This window comes from Coturnix japonica, chromosome 19, assembly GCF_001577835.2.
Source record: "Coturnix japonica isolate 7356 chromosome 19, Coturnix japonica 2.1, whole genome shotgun sequence".
Taxonomy (NCBI): domain Eukaryota; kingdom Metazoa; phylum Chordata; class Aves; order Galliformes; family Phasianidae; genus Coturnix; species Coturnix japonica.
Genome location: NC_029534.1, coordinates 6,117,460 through 6,134,944, shown reverse-complemented (window position 1 = coordinate 6,134,944; position 17,485 = coordinate 6,117,460). Strand labels below are relative to the sequence as shown.

Here is a 17,485-nt window from a genome sequence, read left to right as displayed (position 1 = left end):
CCCACCTCCCTCGCTCCCGGTACGGAGTTTGCGTAGATTGCGCAGCGAAGCCGCGTGCGTAACGCATGCGTAGTGCGCGCTGTGAAGCGCCGCAGCCCGACGCTTGTGCCCGAACTGCGCCGAGTTCCCTCTGAGCATGCGCACTGCGGGCTGCCCCCAGTGAGGCGCGGCGGGCAGGGGGCTCGTCAGCCTTGAGGAGGGGCCATAGTGTGTGGAACCCGCCCAACCCACCCCCCTGAGCCGGCATCGACCTGATGAGAGGTCGGGGAGGGAGGGAACGGCGAGGAGGAAGGAGCTGGGAGGGGAAGGGCGGCCGAGAGACGTGAGGGGCGGCCCGACAATATGGCGGCTGTGGGGAGCGGGCGGGAGATCGCGGCGCTGTGAGGGGCCCTGTCAGCGCCAGGGGGGCGGGAGCGGCCTGTGCGGGGAGAGAACCTTTGTAACATCGGTTTTTTAACCCCCCATCGTGCTTTTCTTTTGTTTAGGGCCAAACACGAGGTGAATTAGAATGTCAATAGTCACAGTCCAGCTTGGGCAGTGTGGTAACCAAATAGGTCAGGAGGTGTTTAACACCATCTGTGGTGATGTCCGTGGCACGCATGGATTGTGTTCCAAGAAGGAGAACGAAGCCTACCACCATGCCTGTACAGAACGGTTTTTCAGCGAGGCAGAGTCTGGAGGTACAGCCTTTAGGTGCTCTGTGTCCCACAGAGGATACAGCCTTTAGGTGTTCTGTGTCCCACAGAGGATACAGCCTTTAGGTGTTCTGTGTCCCACAGAGGGTCTGTTTTCCTGCCTGGTACTGACACCATCCAAGTTCTACCTTCAGTCTGGAAGAACTGTCCCAACCTTCTGCCTTCCTGACACTGCTTACAACTACAGAAGCAAAGTCACAGCTGGTAGAGTAACTGAGGCCCCAGAGCACATCTGCCAGTAACAGAGCTGGAGACAGGACGTGTATGCATAAATGATCTGCTCTTCCAAACATCTGCTTTTCCTGCTGTAGGCAGATAGCACCGCTGAGTAGGGCCTAGACTGTTTGAATCTAGTGTTATCAAACAAATTGAGACATTTCTTTCCCAAAATATCCATGTCCCTGTTATTTGGATCTATCTTTAGTATTATCCGTGGTTTTCTAGAAATCCAGGACATTGCCACATCCTGTTTTCTGTTCTAGTTGAGCTTATGTGGGTGGATGGAATACAAGTTGGGCCATGATGCAAGTCTGTCTATCTCACATAAACTAGTTGTTATATCAGCACTTAGTTTCATTTCTCTTCCTTATACAGTACCTGTTGCCCGGGCTGTGCTTGTTGACATGGAACCTAAAGTAATCAGCCAAACTTTATCAATAGCTGCCCGGTCTGGCCACTGGAAATACGATGATCAGTCACACTTCTGTCAGAAACAAGGGTCCGGGAACAACTGGGCAAATGGGTATGAATCATCATTTCCAGCTTCACTAGCAGAAGTGCAGGGGATATGAACTGTCTGTGCTCTCTAGGAGTGATACTGTTGCAGCTGTATGGGAAACATTGTTTAACAACTTAAGGTAGAGAAACAGTACATACAGCAGCAACATTACTACGCTGCTTTTTGTAAACTGAAATTGGTATTTACAGGGATAATGTAATGGTTTAGAATATGTTTAACAATAGGTTATAAACAGCTGTTTTGCAAAATAAATGCCACAGCTGAGGATTATTTACTACAAGTAGAATGAGTGACACAATGCCAAGTTATATCCATAATACAAATAAAAGTAGCCTTTATAAATAGGCTGACCTTACTGCCTCTACATCACCTGCAATTTTTTTTTCTTTATTCTACAGTTACTCTGTTCATGGGCCTAGAAACAAAGAAGTAATCATGAATCTGGTACAAAAAGAAGTAGAGAAATGTGATCGACTCAGTGGATTTTTCACAATAATGAGCATGGCTGGTGGTACAGGTTCTGGCCTAGGAGCATTTGTGACTCAGTGTTTAAGAGATGCTTTTCCAACCTCGTTTATACTAAACCACGTTATCTGGCCCTATGGCACTGGTGAGGTGAATGTCATTTTTCCCAGAGATATTTTGCAAGATTACAATTGTGATCACAGAGGACAGGAAACTTAAATAAACGGTTTGCTTTTTATGAGTAAAACAAAATATCTGCAACTGAAATAAACTAGAAAAGAGAAACACTTTATTCTTTGAACATTCAACATGATGCAAAGCAATTTGTTTGCCTCATATTTGGCATGTGTTGTCTCATTTTTAATCAAAATGTTCAAATTCATCTAAAAATCATGGATATCTCAAGCTTGTAAGAAAACATTTAAAATCTACTTATAAAAGCACTATGATATAATGCAGTTTCATGAGAAGCTCTACTAGCTATCTAGAAATCTCCTGTTATGACAGTATCAGAGCATGGCAATCAGTTCCCAGACAGGTTTCATTCTGAACTGAGATGAGTAACATGATTTTCATAGGTCTTGCTCCATTTCCATGAAAAAACTGTGCCAGCTCCTGACCTTATTCTGCCCTTTGGCAAAGAAAATGAATCACTTCCTTAAGCACAACTGAGTAAATGACAGTAGCCATAGTAATATATTAAAATGTAGAAAGAGATCAAGTGGTTTGACTCTCATTTGTTTGGTTTTCTTTTTCCTTTTTCCAGGTCATTGTTCAAAACTACAACTCTGTTTTGACTCTGTCACATCTGTATCAGTCATCAGATGCTCTTCTTGTTCATGAAAATGATGTCATCCACAAGATCTGTGCTCAGCTGATGCATATTAAACACATCTCCTTCAGGGATGTAAATCAAGTCATTGCACATCAACTGGGGAGTGTTTTCCAGCCTGCTCACACAGCAGAATCTGGCTTACACTACAGCAGAAACCCCTTAGGTATCTAACTGTACTATAGATACTTAAGGCTTTCTCACACATCTTTCTGTAATCATTTCATTTTTGGGAATTTAAGTTCTTCAGTCTCTTTTACTCAAGTATCTGGATATAACCCAAGGCTTAAGATGGTAAAAAAAGATAGGAAAGCAAAAGACTAAGTTAGTAATTCAACCCTAATTTTATAACAGAGTCGAAAATAGACACCCAGCTTCTGGTTTCATTCTTTACCAAAAGACTCATGTTCCTCCTTTTTCAAATGACTACCCCCCTTGTACTTACTTACCTTTCAGAGGAAATTTCTGCCAGGCAGTAATTTTAGACTGAGTTTTAACATTTAACATTAGAAGTTTGTACAAACAAAATGCTAGTTTTGTGTTTAGCTCAGAAGATACACTAGCATGCAACTTGGTAGCAGCAAGCAGCTGGCTTGCCAAGAATCTGCTTGTAAAATGAAGCTCTCATTTTCCTTTCCATCTCTTCAGAAGTATAGAAGGTCTTTAAGATTTGAGTCAGATTCAAAGGAGGACAAGTCTAAATTGGAAAATAAGAGCTGTTAACTTGCTTGTATGAAACTCAGTGGCAGGTTGTAAATCTTTGCATTTTGTCAGATGCGTCTGTGTATTTGTTAAACTGTACATATTCTGCTTTCTTACCTTAAGTTACTAGATCTCTCTAAAATTCCTCATGCTCTTCTCCTTTTTTAAGTAGCCTATGCAATATTTCTATCAAACATGAGCATCTGTCATTTCTATTTATTTTTCAGGAGACTTAATGGAGACGTTAGTTCCACACCCTGAATTCAAGATGTTGGGTCTCCGTAACATACCTCAGATGCCTGAAAACTCCCTCGCATATAGCACATTCAGTTGGCCTGGGCTCCTCAAACATCTGAGGCAAATGCTCATTGCTAACGCTAAAATGGAGGAAGGTAAGAAGCACTCATTCATCCATCACTCTTTAAGTATCCCTCTTTACAGCTGAAATAAAGCTTACTGTTTTGTGGTGCTCACTGACTTCAGTCGCTCTGTTCAGAAGCAAGCTGCTGCCCTCAGACAGCAGGAATTTGCCTCCACATAGCCAGCTGCTTCTGCACTATTCACTCAGCTGCCACTCTTGGCTTGCTCATGTTTTTGCTCCCAGACATCTCAGTTAATTATAACTATTGAAATATGCAAAACGACAGTTTTTGGTCGTGCACTTAATTTACATGATTCAATTTGGAACATCTTTTGAATCATTTGTTTTGCTATGCTTTTTCTTGGTACACCTACTAATAAAAATCATATGCTCAGCTTTCCGATATCATTTACATTGAGAATTCAGCAAAGCTTCCACGTATGCAAAGAATGGGCTGGCAGATTGCTAACTATAGAAAAAAAAGTATCAGTTTCTCTGCTAAGATTAGTGACTACCAGGAAAACACTGCTGGCCAAGCTTGATTTTCCTCTTAGAATTGTGTAATTACTGCTTAGCCAACATGCAGAAACTACAAACCCTAGTGTGAACTCAGCTTGGGACATAGAGTTAGTCTGAATCCATATTTCATGAAACATTAACTTTGTTTTATATCTTGTTTGCAAAAATCTTGTAGGTATCGATTGGCAAGTACGGCCACCATGTCCAGGCTCCTCCATCTCCTCCAGTCATTCCATAAACAAGCTGCTGCATTTCAATACTTCCATTGCCAACCTGGTCATCCTGCGAGGAAAAGATACGCACAGTGTAGACTTAGGTGAGAAGGAAGAGCACAACAACTCAGTCATTTGTTTCTCATCTCAACTGTTTTCTTTGCATGAAAGTGAAAATAAAACAAGGTCATATACTTGACTAATAAAGTCAGTATTACCTCTAGAAGGATTTTAATGTGTAATTAGTTAGGACTGCTGTATTTACAGCTAAGACTTCTATATTAACTGAAGAGCTGTAGGGAAGGACAAAGAGACTGAAGTGTGTTTATACAGTAGAATTCTTAGGAATATTGTCTGAAAATATATTTTGCTGCTTCTGGAATGACAAGCATACCTCACATAGGAAGTACTGACAGTAGAGTACATCCCTAGGTAGTATAACTGTTTCAAACATTCAGTACATTTGAACCAGTCTGACCAGTCTGCAGACTTTTCTCAAGGGCTGAACTGATCCACTGAGCACTGATTAGGTCACATGGGACTAATGAGATCAAGATGCAAGACCTCGTAGTTTTACATTTATCACAATATTTACATTTATCTTATTTCTGTTACAGGAAGTTTCCGAGATCCCTCATTATATACATCATGGCTAAATCCTCAGGATGCTTTTAATGCATGGAAAACCCCAAGAGCATTTAATAAGTATGAAAAGTCTGCTTCTCTGGTTAGCAATAGCCAGTTCCTGCTGAAACCTCTTGACAATGTTGTAGGAAAAGCTTGGAATATGTTTGCTTCCAAGTAAGTGAAAATAATTCTGTTCATTTCCTTTATAGCTGATGTTATCTTCAGTGGTAGCAAAATCATCGCAGAGAAAGGTCTCTTTTTCAGCAAAGTAATAGTGAATGAGCATGAATACCATTCCCACACTTCAGCAGAAACATTTTTTACTTGAAACATGATGGCAAAATGCTTACCTTGCACAGAACAGTGCTTATTTTCTGTGGATTAGCAATACCACACATTCTAGGGCTGTCTATTTGGCCATTTTCTCAGTACTCTAGCTCCCTAAACTTAGCACATTCCAGATTGCCCATTCTAAAAATAATACATAAAAACTCGTTTACTGATCATACAGTTTCTAAATTATATACAGACGTGCTTTACATTCCAGGAAACAAGTTCATAGCTCAGTTCAGAAACACTGAGGGGATTTCTGTGTTTACTCAGGCTCCACATTAGAGTCAAGAAATCCAGAAAATGATTGCTTCTTTACTTGGTCACCAGGAACCCACCAAGGTTACTGGGTGTCACAGCAGATACCTGATAAACAGGAATTTGGTGGTTAAAAGTCAAAGGAGAAATACTGCATCTACTAGCAGTGTTCCTATTTTTACCACCTGCTGCCAAAAACAGCACTGATGGGAAGCAAGCTATCCTGTACACACAGGTTTAGGCTTTGCATCTCAACTTTATAAATTACTTTTCTCATTTAATCATCACAGCTCCTTCCATTTCCCAGTTAGCTGTATTTTTTAACATGCAATTCTGTCTTATTAAACAATATACAAAGTAACAAATGCTATTAGAAAGAAGTCATGATTTATCAGTAAGTATGAATTACAGAACAAGTTCAAGAGAGCAAGGTAAAACCTAACCAGCATGGTTATGGGGTGAAAACCAAAATCTATTTGAATTTGGCAATTATAGGGTCTAATTGAATGTATCAGATTCTTCATAGTTTTCTAACGTCTTGTCTGTTTTTCTGTTGTGACTTGGACACACAGAGCCTATGTTCACCAGTACACCAAGTTTGGAATTGAAGAGGAGAATTTTTTGGACAGTTTCACAGCTCTGGAACAAGTTATCTCCAGTTACACCAACCTCTGATTTTGGAAATGGTTTCTTCCTGAAAGAGCCCAGCACTGGAAGACCTTCCATCAGCTATCAAGTATATAAATTACTGGACTACATCTACTTGTTAATCTTGTGAGCAGGGCATGCATGTGTCAGAATCAAACTAGATAAGAACTGAGTATGTTTATATGTATGGATACTATTCCTATTAAACAGATTTAGTGGCTGTTTTCCAAAACAGCTGATATCTGTAGCTTAATTTTTGAATGTGATTTTCAGAGCCTGCATATTTTTAATAAAGAATTTCTATACAAAAAGGCTTCTCTCTAGGCATTCCTAGAGTTCCTCCAGTTCCAATTTTTCATGCTAACACTTTGCCCTGGAATGCTTTAATATTGATAAAAGCACACACTATCAGAATTATTAATTCAAACTCTATTTGGGTATCATTCAAGAGAAAACAGTCTGCCACGTGGTGCTTCAAAGCAAAGTAGGGCTTAAATTCTACTTTAAGGGTCATACCTTGACAAAACACTGGAGGTTCTGAACCATCTGGGATGAAAAAAACACCTCAACAAAGCACCTGTGAACAGGGGTCTTCATTTTCTTGGTATCTTCCAGTTACATTAGAGATTCCATTCATTTACAGAGAAAACTGCAACTCCTGCTCTTTAAAAATTCCTTTTTTAGGAGAGCAAACAAGTGTTCTTTCTTAAATCTATTTTTCAGTACTTAAAAAGATTAGAGAGGAGAACTGCTGTTAGATTACAGATGGATTACATTGCAATGTTACGTAATTCCAAAATTTAAGAACTATGCCTTTTATTTTCCCGACAAATGTTACCACGACCACAAGGTGGTGCCACAGTGAAGCTGCAGCCTGCAAACACAGCAGCCAGGTACAGGAGCAACAGTGACCAAAAACCACTCCGAAAAAAAACCCAAACAGATCAATCTCAAGGACTTTTCCTTTGAGAAGTGGACAGATCACAGTTTCAGTTTAAGGCTATTAAACCTAGTTCATTCCAGGCTTCTGAGCTTCTAACTAAAAGATGAGTAAACACATAGAACAGTAAATATGTTAAGGACATTTGCAACATGGCCTGCACAGAAGCCTTGCCCTGTTAGAAATTCTAATCTAGATTTTAAATTTTCAGTGACTTAACACAGCAGTAGAAGCAGAAATGCCCTTTTAATTCTGCTGGGCTTCATTCAGAGAACAGCAGACACTGCACACTGCTCTTACCTATACGTCCTTTCCTGGTTTCATTTACCTTTTCATTTTTGTACAGGTCAGGAACAGAAGCACTAAAATCCATCCAGGAACAGCTGTTCAAAGTAGCTCAAGCATGAGATCTGGAAAGGCAAATACATCTGACACGATCCAAGTAACTGTACAACTGACTGTGGAGAAAGTACTGGGGTAAGTTCACAATTGTTCAAATACAGAAGCAGCAACAGCTGAACACTGTCATGGCTGTAGTTTCAATGCAAGCCACAACAGATTCTGATACCTGTCATGGGATAAGCAATGTTAATCCCTAATGCTTTCAGAAAAAAAAGTTTCAGGAGGGAAGACAAAAAAAGCAGGTGGGGTAAATGCACTCAAGTGACTTTTCATATTAAAAGATGCTTGATGTGTATGACAACACATTTTGACACTATTCTTACAGACCACAGTACACAATACAACTTACCTCACTTTACCTTCTCCTCTCACTCAACTGCTTTAATTCCTGTTTTGGGTATTCCTTCTCAAAAGAAGGACACAATAATCATGGTTCAACTATCCAGATATACTACATTTAAAACCACATATAGTTTATTATTTAATATTTTTTTCACTAAATTACTCTCTGTCAGCTCAGAGACTGGGGACTGTTACGATCAAAAGGGATTTTCTGGTGTTATGTTTTTGTTAATTGAACCATTAAGCTGGGCAGGTATTCTCACACAAGAAAATGGAGGAAAGATTGCACAAAACATCAAGAGAACCAGCTCGGGCAGTTCAAGTTTGCAAAGAGCAAAGGGTCAGGAAAGCAAGAACAGTGAGGTTCTCCTTCTTCCCTCCTTCAAAAGACACAGGATACTTAGCAAAGGTAGAAATCATTTTCCCTAGTGTTAGCTACAGATACTGCTGTCAGACTAAAGATTTCTTCCAGTGTCAGAAATGAAAACAGGTAACTCCAGTGACTGGGTCCCAGGGATGGACATTCTTCCTCATTTTGACACTGCGTTACAAGATAGCTTTTAAAAAGCTCAGTCAGTAAAACCTTTTAGCAACAAGGAAGAGAGCTGTATGTTACTGTACTGCTATATAAGTAACTTGCAGAAATAACACCGCATTATGTCTGTGTATTTACAATTCCAAGCATGAAGCAAATGCAGCAGCACTTACCGCAGCCACAAATGCCACAGAGCCATTCACCCATCCCTTACAGCTGCATCTATTCTTTAATGGAATATGTCACTTTCAGTTAACAACATAACATATTTGAGTTTTGGTTTGTTTAATGGCAGAGTTATACCACTAAGTCCATTGCTGCTTAACAAGATGCCAGTCAAATTTTGAATGCTGACAATGCAGATTTCTTGAAGCTACAAAAACTGAAGGTAAAAACAGAACCGTAACCATTGTATTAGCTCCTACAATCACTTTGATTTCACTGGAGGAATTATTTTCAGCTCCTCCAGGTCTTTTCCTGTCAGTGTTTTTTGCTGCTGACCTCAGTTTTGAGACTTACACCCTCTCCCAAACTAAGCCTTCATTTTTTCATCTGTGGCTGAATTCCTCTATTTTTTTCCCCAGGATGTGGAGAGCAGAGGGTCAAGTGGCAGGAAGTGAATAACCATTCTCAAATGTACATCATCTCAAATTGTATTAGAAGGTGGTGAATTCTTTATTATTGTTTGCGGAGAAAATTAGTTGTGTAAATGAGAGCCTGAGCCTGGCAGAGGGCTGCTGCTTCATTAGCAGCTGAAATGAGCAAGATAGATTAAAGGCAATGGTGAACTGAGGGATGGCAGCACCAGTGGCCCTGACCCCTCTGCCTTTAGGCAAACTATCCACAGGAAGTCCATGAACCAAGGAACAATGCATCAAATCTCACTATTGTTTGTTGTCATGGGCAGGTGCAGGTCCCCTGGAAGTTGACTCAAGGACTAACTATAGCAGAAATACTGAGTGAACAGGATAACTTTATTTGGTCACCTGGAAAAACAGGACCTAAGTTGCAAGTACTTTAAAGACAGTGACTGGCCCATGACAAGGCACTGATGCAATTTATTCCAACTTGCTTGTAAAGTAAGACTCCATAGCAGCAAAGAAAGGATATGAACAATGAAAGCGAACTCTTAGGGACTTACCAGCATGGAGTTAGCAACACGAACAATTCTAGATTAAGGGCAAAAACTTGTAGTTTCCACAAAGACCAGAATTCTGCCAACATGAAAAAAGGAAGTTGTGTGCAAACTAGCAGCTGGTACATGACTGGGAAATGTTAGGGTGAAAAAGGTATTGAATGAATCATTCGTTTCCTATGGCATTTGTTAATAAATTCAGTATAAGTGCTATGAAATGACAACCCAAACATCCTAAAGGAAGTACTCTCGGATGTCAAAGAGTACTTTTAAGGAAGCCTGAGATTTGCCGGACACTGCTTTAAAACTGAACAACAGCCACCAGCAATGTGATTCACAGATCTACTGTATTACAAAAAAGCTTCAAAAAAAGTAGAGGTGCTGCCATTCCTCTACTGCTTTCAAGGGCACCCCAGCCACACCTTTACCAGTGCACCAAATTCCAGTGTAGGCTTCTTCCTCAAGCCAGCAGCACAGCCTGGACACTCCAACAGACTTTAACCCGCCTGGGTGCAGAGCTAATAATCCTAAATTTTAATTGTGGAGCCTTTCCGGTTCTTTCAGTCAAACTGGATGTTCACAATGGCCCCTTCTGAGCACACATTGTATGAATCCTCTCCTTCCAGACAGCCACTTCCCCTCTGTCCGGGTGGGTAATGAGTCACCCACCTCCATGAATCAGCAGAACATACTTAACCCCTTCCCAGAAGCACCAACAGCTGCACATCCAGTGGTGTTTCAAACAAACGTTATTGCCAATGATACAGAGCAAGCTGGAAGAGGCTGGAGATGGTTAGGGGTAAGAGGTTAGCAACGGAAAAAGGTTCTATCAGATAGAAAAATAAGAAAAATGAGGACTTTCTCTTGACCAAGACTCCTCTCAACATTTCTTGTCTCACTTCAGGAAGCTGTGAGCTTCCTTCACTAATGATATATGATGAGAAGCAAATGTCACTGTAAAAAGTATATGTGCACTTAAATGAGCACGTTCCCCAGAAGCAATTATTGTACCTATTTGATTACACGTACGGTGTAATGTTTATTCAAAGGTTCACATGAGTGCACTTCAGTTGCCTGAGAATGGTGTAACTGTGGTCAGATGACATGATTTAATTTGAGCCTTTGCCCAGCAGGCTCCTACATGTAACAGATCAGTGACCGGAGCATGTGAGCAGTGCACCACCCAAGGAGCCAAATGGAAAGCAGCCTCATTCCACACACTGAAGGTGTAATGAAACACTGACTCCATAATTCTTGGTTGGCAGGGGCAGCGGTAGAGTCATTGTGGCAGCCCCAGTAAAGAACAGCCAGAGCCAGGCAGCAGTTCAGAGCTGCCACTCTCCAGACGGCTCTGAACAATACTGGGTTCACTACAAACTCCCATGTAAGAGTGCTGTGGGATCGCTGTGTTTCTACCACTTCCAAAGAGAACGTTGGGACACTTCTTTCCTTCTCACCCCACATGGAGCAGCTCCAACACGACCGAGTCACCAGGTCCACAGATGTATACATGCAGATATTTGATGCTGTAAATCACATCCCTCCCTGTGAGACCTTAACTCACTTTATCACACCATCTTCCTCTGTAAGACTGCCTCCAAAGTCAGTATTTTCACTGTAAAGTCTTATTATAAATATAAATATATATAAATAGATGTGAATCAAATGCATCCTATGACAAAGCTTATTTTTCATCAACAAAGGAAACCTGAAATTACACCTCCATGTGGGATCTCTCTAACTGAAGAAATCTCCACTCAAGAGCCAAACCTTGACTTGTACAGAGTGCTGAGCATGATGGGCAAAGACTGAGCAAAGAGCCATCGTCCTCACCAGGAGTGAGCATCAGTCTGCCATCAACACCAGCACCTTCATTACTCAATCAGAACGGCCATCTCTCTGTCACAGACTAACCCTACTGCCAAAGGACAGCACAGGAGATTTCCAGCTTAAAGAGAAAGGGATTTCACAGTCTCCCTCATCTCAGATATCTTTCAGACAGGTGTGATTCTCCATTATAGCAAGGACAGTGAAATGAGGCACACTACACCAATGCCATGGGGAAACAAAAAGCAGATTATGCCTTAAACCAACGGTGTTAAGGACAGAGAATCTCTCAAGCAGGAGGAGAATGCAAGTCATCAATCTGTACTTCTAACACGGACTGAACAGCAGTTCCTGGGGCCATCAGGAGGCAGGTGTGGAGTGGAGCAGTTATCAGAGCAGGAACAACACACAGAGCTGACAAGCCCTATCTACTTAAAGATTACTTTACGTAATCTACTGTTTTTGCCTTTCACCAGGAAATAGCAGTTCATTTCCTTATTGCCAATTGGCTGGGAATCACATTTCAGCTTCTTGGGAAACTGGAGCAATTAAGGGGGGAGCAACCCCCCTGAAACATGGGAGGTGCCACACACTTACATATCCGTATCTGAACAGCTTAAATGGGGTTTGGAGAGAAGCGACCTTTGATTTAATGCTCATGTAGTCAATGCTGTGAATCATTCCTTAAGTGATCAGTAATAAAAACCCCTCCAGCAGATTAAAGAGTGATGTGAAAGGCAAACTAAAACAAAGCACAGCCTGTTTAACAGGTTCACGTGTATTTTTCAAACAACTGAACCTCACCAGCAGTGAATATACAGAACTTCAGAGCCCGACAGCCTACTGCCCAACACAGAGCTGCCTGCGGCATGTTTGACCAAAATACCATCGTGCTGAATTCCTAGTGCGTTCCCAAAGCCCATCACAGACTGCTGGGCCTTTCCTACCTGCTTTTAGTTGGAAGGGCAGATGGTTTTCTGGACGTTGATGACCATCTCCACATCTGAGCTCCTCTCACTGGCTTGGGTTCTGACACTTCTCCTGCTCACACTGTGACCAAACAGCTGCCTCTTATGAATGCTCAGAGCATGTAGCCACCAAGTCAAACAGAAGAAGAAATGTGAGACTGCAGCTCTGCCCTCAATGACACACGTGAACTCCGAAAGTCACAGCAGGACAGGGAGGATTCTGCACAATCCCTTTAAAAATGAGTTTGCATTGACTCATTTGCATGAGTCTATACTCTCTGTCTGATTCAGGGGCCATTGGGGGTGTTCCACACAGAAAGCGATCACTTCACTCCGTTTCCCAGAGAGGTTTCAGCAACAAACCCTACCCTGGACCAGACCCCCATCCTCCCCTCACACTGCCCTCAGTGCTGCAGTCCCATAATCACATTGGTAGAAGAAGGACTCACTGTCGGGAAGTTTTCTCCTTCTGCTGCTCCAGGACCCTCAGAACCACCCTCAGAACTCACAATCCCAGATGAGCCATTTCCATTACCTCGTGCATGACTACATTCAACCTTCGACTGCTGATGATGAAGTATTTTTTAACCATGTGCTTCAAAGACAACTGCCATTATTTTTTACCTTCGGGACCAACCCCTGACACCACTTATTTTTACACCCACAATACACTTTGTTTGCTACCATTCATGTTTGTGCTTGATAACCATGTAACGATCCATAGTGTTCTTGTTTGCAATTAGTGCTGCTTGGATCGATGAGGAAGCTGATTCTAATTAATTAAATAACAAAACCCCAAAACACAGCAGAGGCGAACATTGAGGAACAGCACTGAGCCCCTCAAGTATCAGTGACAGGTGTCAGCACAAGCAGCAGCAAGGCGAGCTCAGCTTGCTGCGTTACTGGGAACCACTGGGACACTGGGATGGAGGTAGGGAACTGCAGATGGAGCAGTTCCAAGTTCACTGTGATGGAGCAGTGTGGGACTGGTGATTCCATTTAGCATGGAGCAGTGTGACCTCTTCAACTTATCCATTATATAGAGCATAGTGAAGCTACTGAGGTTGTTGCTCTTAGCAAACAGAGCTCACTTTGGGCCTAACCCATATCAAACTCTGTGATCAACTGCTTCCAGCACACAGCTAAAGGTATTCCTGACAGACCTGTGGGTTAAGGCAGCAAAACGTGTCCAGATGAGATGTGAAAGGCTCTGGGGCCTTTTTGTAGCCAAAAAATGCACTGCAAACACACCTTCTACCTTCACACTCACCATAGAACACTTGAGATAACAAATTTCACAGCGTAACCAAATTCAATACACAAAAAAAAAGAAACAATCAAGCTTGAATGAAGACAAGCAATCTGTTACTTGTTTATGTAAGCAAACACAGCACTCTCCATGTGCACAACCTTACCTTGTACTACCTCTTACCAAACCTTGTTATCTCCCTTTGCTGAAAAGGTAGAAGGAAGGAGAACAAGCAGTTCCCCTGTTAAATACTTTCAGAAAGATTCCAAACAATGGCACAGCTCATCGAAGTGGTCAAGTACAATGTGGCAGGAAGAACTGTATATTTCTCACTTTACTTTTCAATGTGCAAACAGGTTGAAATAGAAGGGGGGAAGCTGTCAGTGACTTTTCACTAATCAATGGGCAAAGAGGCATCACTACAAGGAGACTGCTGGGGTATTCAGAAAGTCATCGTTTATTGGCTCAAGGGGCTTCTTCCCTCCCTTTTTAATTATTAGTACAATCTCAAGGTGCCCTCAGGATGGCATAAACTTCAGTGACTCCTACAAAAGGCCTTAAGACACTACTGGAACTGCAAAGTAAACAGCAGCATCCTGCAAACAAATGGCAAATTGGAAGAAAAAAACCAATGGCACAGAAGCGAGGAAGGTTGCAAACAGCTGTTCCACTAACCCAGACACTCTGAAGGAAAATGAAACAGCCATGAGCTGCTGACATGAGCTATAACGATGTGCAAAATCAAACTTTTAGTAGACTGAAAAAAGTAAATACCAACAAGAGCTTTTATTATTATTATTATTTTGTGAATGTTTATTGCAATAGAACAAGTTCTTTGCTACGTAATTGGCCAAGAGCTTATTTGGGCCCAAAAGAGAAAAGCTGCTAGGGCCAAGAATTCAGAAAAACTGTTCACCTCTTAAAACTCAGCAGAGGCAAATGAACTGCCTTATTGCTTTTAAAGGCCTCATGCTGCCTCCCCTCCTGTTGCTTTTGACTACCTCCCAGCACTCAGGGCTTCAAATATTTAAATATAACATGGCTATATTAAAAAAATCCCATATTTATAGCTTCCCCATTCACTGAATAATGCTTGAAGTTAAACACGAAGCATACAAGATAAACATTACAAACCTGACACACAACCAAGATGGAGCTTTAAGAGATGCTTCGGATGCAGCTTGTCACACTGCATGGCTGGTGTGTATTCATTTCCATCAAAACTGAAAAACATTGATACGCCACTGATGTTCAATGAAAACAGCTGGAGATGGATGAGCGAACGGTCAGATGAGAGATACCAAAATGTCAGACAGCCTACCGACTGTTGTTGCCATGAGATCCAACAGTCAACATCAGTCTGATAAGCTATCCGACAGGATGGTACAGCCATGGGGATGTCACGACGGCTGGCAACACAGGAGGACATTCAGGCAGGACTGAACAAAATCCTTATTCTCACACCTTGCTCATGATCTGCTCTAATCTAATGCAGGGATAAATACAACCCAAGCATGAGCAAAATCAAACCTCCCTTGTGCTTGTGTGCTACCTGTTGATAACACTAATTGAAAGTCAAATTAATTCCTAATCCCCCCCAGGCTAAAAATTAGAACCAATAGTTCTAAAATTACACAAGTAGTAATACATACACAGCAGCAGGAGTGTGGCTGCCTACTTCCTAAAGAGGGAAGAGATCTGTTTTAATACAGATTACCTTCACATACATTAAAATCGCAACACTGATTCAAAGCAATGTTTTATAAATGCCTGAATTTTCAAGCCTAAATGTGAGGTTTTCTATGGCTCCACATACGATTGCTGGGTTTGACACCAGTTCTCTGTTCAGCTGGAATTTCTACACTTCCCCCTTCTCTTCTCCTTCACAGCTCATAGTATTGTGACCAGTAGCAAACACTGACCAAGATTTTATGCTAACAATCACAGCAAAACTCGCCTATTTTAAGCAGTGAGCAGTAATGTGCCTTCTACTATGTTCTGCTAAGTAAGAAGTTCTTAAGAAAAAGGGAAAAAAGAATAAAGGGTGGTTTCAGCACTGTCTGTGCAGGAAGGATGAGTAAAGCATGCAACCCAAGGGGTTAAAGCTTAATAACGACACTCAGCATACAAAAGGGGAAAGGAAAAGAAACAGCTTAAAAAGACTGACACAAGAAATTCTGGAATGATCAAAGATGACTTTATAAAGTTTTATCTTAACTTCATTCTAAATATACAGAATAAAAAAACGTCAGCTTCAGCATTTTGACATCAATCATCTCTGCTAACATCGTGACGATTAAAGGGCGGCTTTTCCAACCAAGAGCACGTGCAATGCAATGGGACACCGGAGAATTCAAATGGAATAACCTTACCACGAGGGACATGCAACAGTTTTTACCCAATTTGTAATTCATTTATATACATCTTGATAGTCTTGAAAGTTAAGGTTAAAAAAAAAAAAAAGCAAAAGAGCCGCCCTTCAAAATAAAGGTTACCCTTAGGTCAGTCTGAAATGAAATGAGGAAATACTAAACCATCGGTTTTGGAAGTAATTCAGATGGACAACATCTGTGTTAAACACAATTTAACATGACCTTGTCCATGCCATATAATACAACTCAGACGTATAAAGCATCCATACCTTACCTTAACACCTCTAAGTTTGTCAGTGAAACATCTGTCCTAATAGTCAAATTATTTTCAAAGTAAAATAAAGACCTGCCTTAGTTCAAAGTTGATGTTAAAAAGTTTTTCCCCATTTTGAATAATGCCGAATTTTAAATGTATGGAAAGAAGCGTCACTTTTTGTGTCAGCTAAAGCCCGTTCCCAGTTCTTTTTCCAGGCTCATTTGGTTTTCTCTTCGGAGTACATCTTCTGTTGCAGCCGTTTGGCATAGCTTTGGGCCATGGAGTTGATTATAGATAAGATAAAATAACAAACCATGACAATCACCAATTTCTCAAACATCCACGACAGCCAGTTTTCACCCTGAAGAAGACAAAGACAAAACAGAACAAAGAGGAAAACAGAGATTAGCGGACAGCACTAAGGCAGTTCTCTCCATTTTGTAAGTGAAAAGGAAAAACCTGAACATCTTTTTAGGACTAATTCTTCAAATTGAAAACAGGAACCAAGCTGTCTGTACAGCTGAGTTTGGTGCCTGGAAAGACAAGGCACTGGGGGCAGACGATGAACCCTTGCTTGCCCATCCTGTGCTGATGAAGTGATGTATTATTGCCAGAGTTGGTTGGTCCCTGTTCAGAGAGTTTGGAATTAACAACCCCCGACTACCAACCGCCTTCCTCATTGCAAAGAAAACAAGAAGGTCACTGGTTAACACTGTTTGTTTCCTAAACTGAGCATCTCCCAATTAGTATCAGATTCATCTTCTTCTAAAAGTTAATGTGATGACCTCCACAGTCCCTCTCTGTTTCCCCGCTGCTCCTCACTGTTGCTTTTAGTCAAAGGAGGGCAGCACCGCACTGCACAACACTCACATCAGTGCACGAGAGGTATCTCAGCATTTACTTATCCCAGACTGATTCTCCCTAATTGAACCTATTTTCTATTAAGAAGTGGGTCAAGAAACATAAGAGCTCCGACAATTAGTGAGCAGTTAGTTAGATTAATGGCTTTGGGTGAGTGGAGCTCATGTTGCAAACTTGCTCTATCTCCACTGAAAACTCTTGTTTTCACTG

The 17,485-nt window shown here is 41.4% G+C and overlaps 2 protein-coding genes across 13 annotated transcripts in view; one reads left to right on the top strand and one right to left on the bottom strand.

The window, feature by feature from the left end:
* Positions 1–100: 100 nt before the first annotated feature.
* Positions 101–16,249, top strand: TUBD1 (tubulin delta 1). Of its 8 annotated transcripts, none has more exons than XR_004309289.1 (11): positions 101–261; positions 486–680; positions 1,290–1,437; positions 1,833–2,049; positions 2,666–2,897; positions 3,661–3,825; positions 4,489–4,629; positions 5,143–5,326; positions 6,313–6,476; positions 7,675–7,805; positions 11,446–16,249. XR_004309289.1 is itself a non-coding variant. In XM_015880467.2 (9 exons), the coding sequence occupies exons 2-9, from the start codon at positions 509–511 to the stop codon at positions 6,413–6,415; spliced, it is 1,362 nt and encodes a 453-aa protein (XP_015735953.1). In that variant the 5' UTR covers positions 101–261; positions 486–508; the 3' UTR covers positions 6,416–6,699. The 8 variants fall into 8 exon arrangements, 4 of the variants coding, with proteins under 4 accessions (XP_015735953.1, XP_015735954.1, XP_032304259.1 ...); XR_004309288.1 differs by having other exon boundaries at positions 10,876–16,249; XR_004309287.1 differs by having other exon boundaries at positions 9,515–16,249.
* Positions 15,962–17,485, bottom strand: part of VMP1 (vacuole membrane protein 1) — a 55,294-nt gene continuing 53,770 nt past the window's right edge. For all 5 annotated transcript variants that reach the window (XM_015880470.2, XM_015880472.2, XM_015880473.1 and 2 more), the window contains one exon: positions 15,962–16,775. In XM_015880470.2, coding sequence (XP_015735956.1) covers positions 16,632–16,775 — 144 coding nt within the window. In that variant the 3' untranslated portion in view covers positions 15,962–16,631. The remainder of the gene's footprint in view (positions 16,776–17,485) is intronic.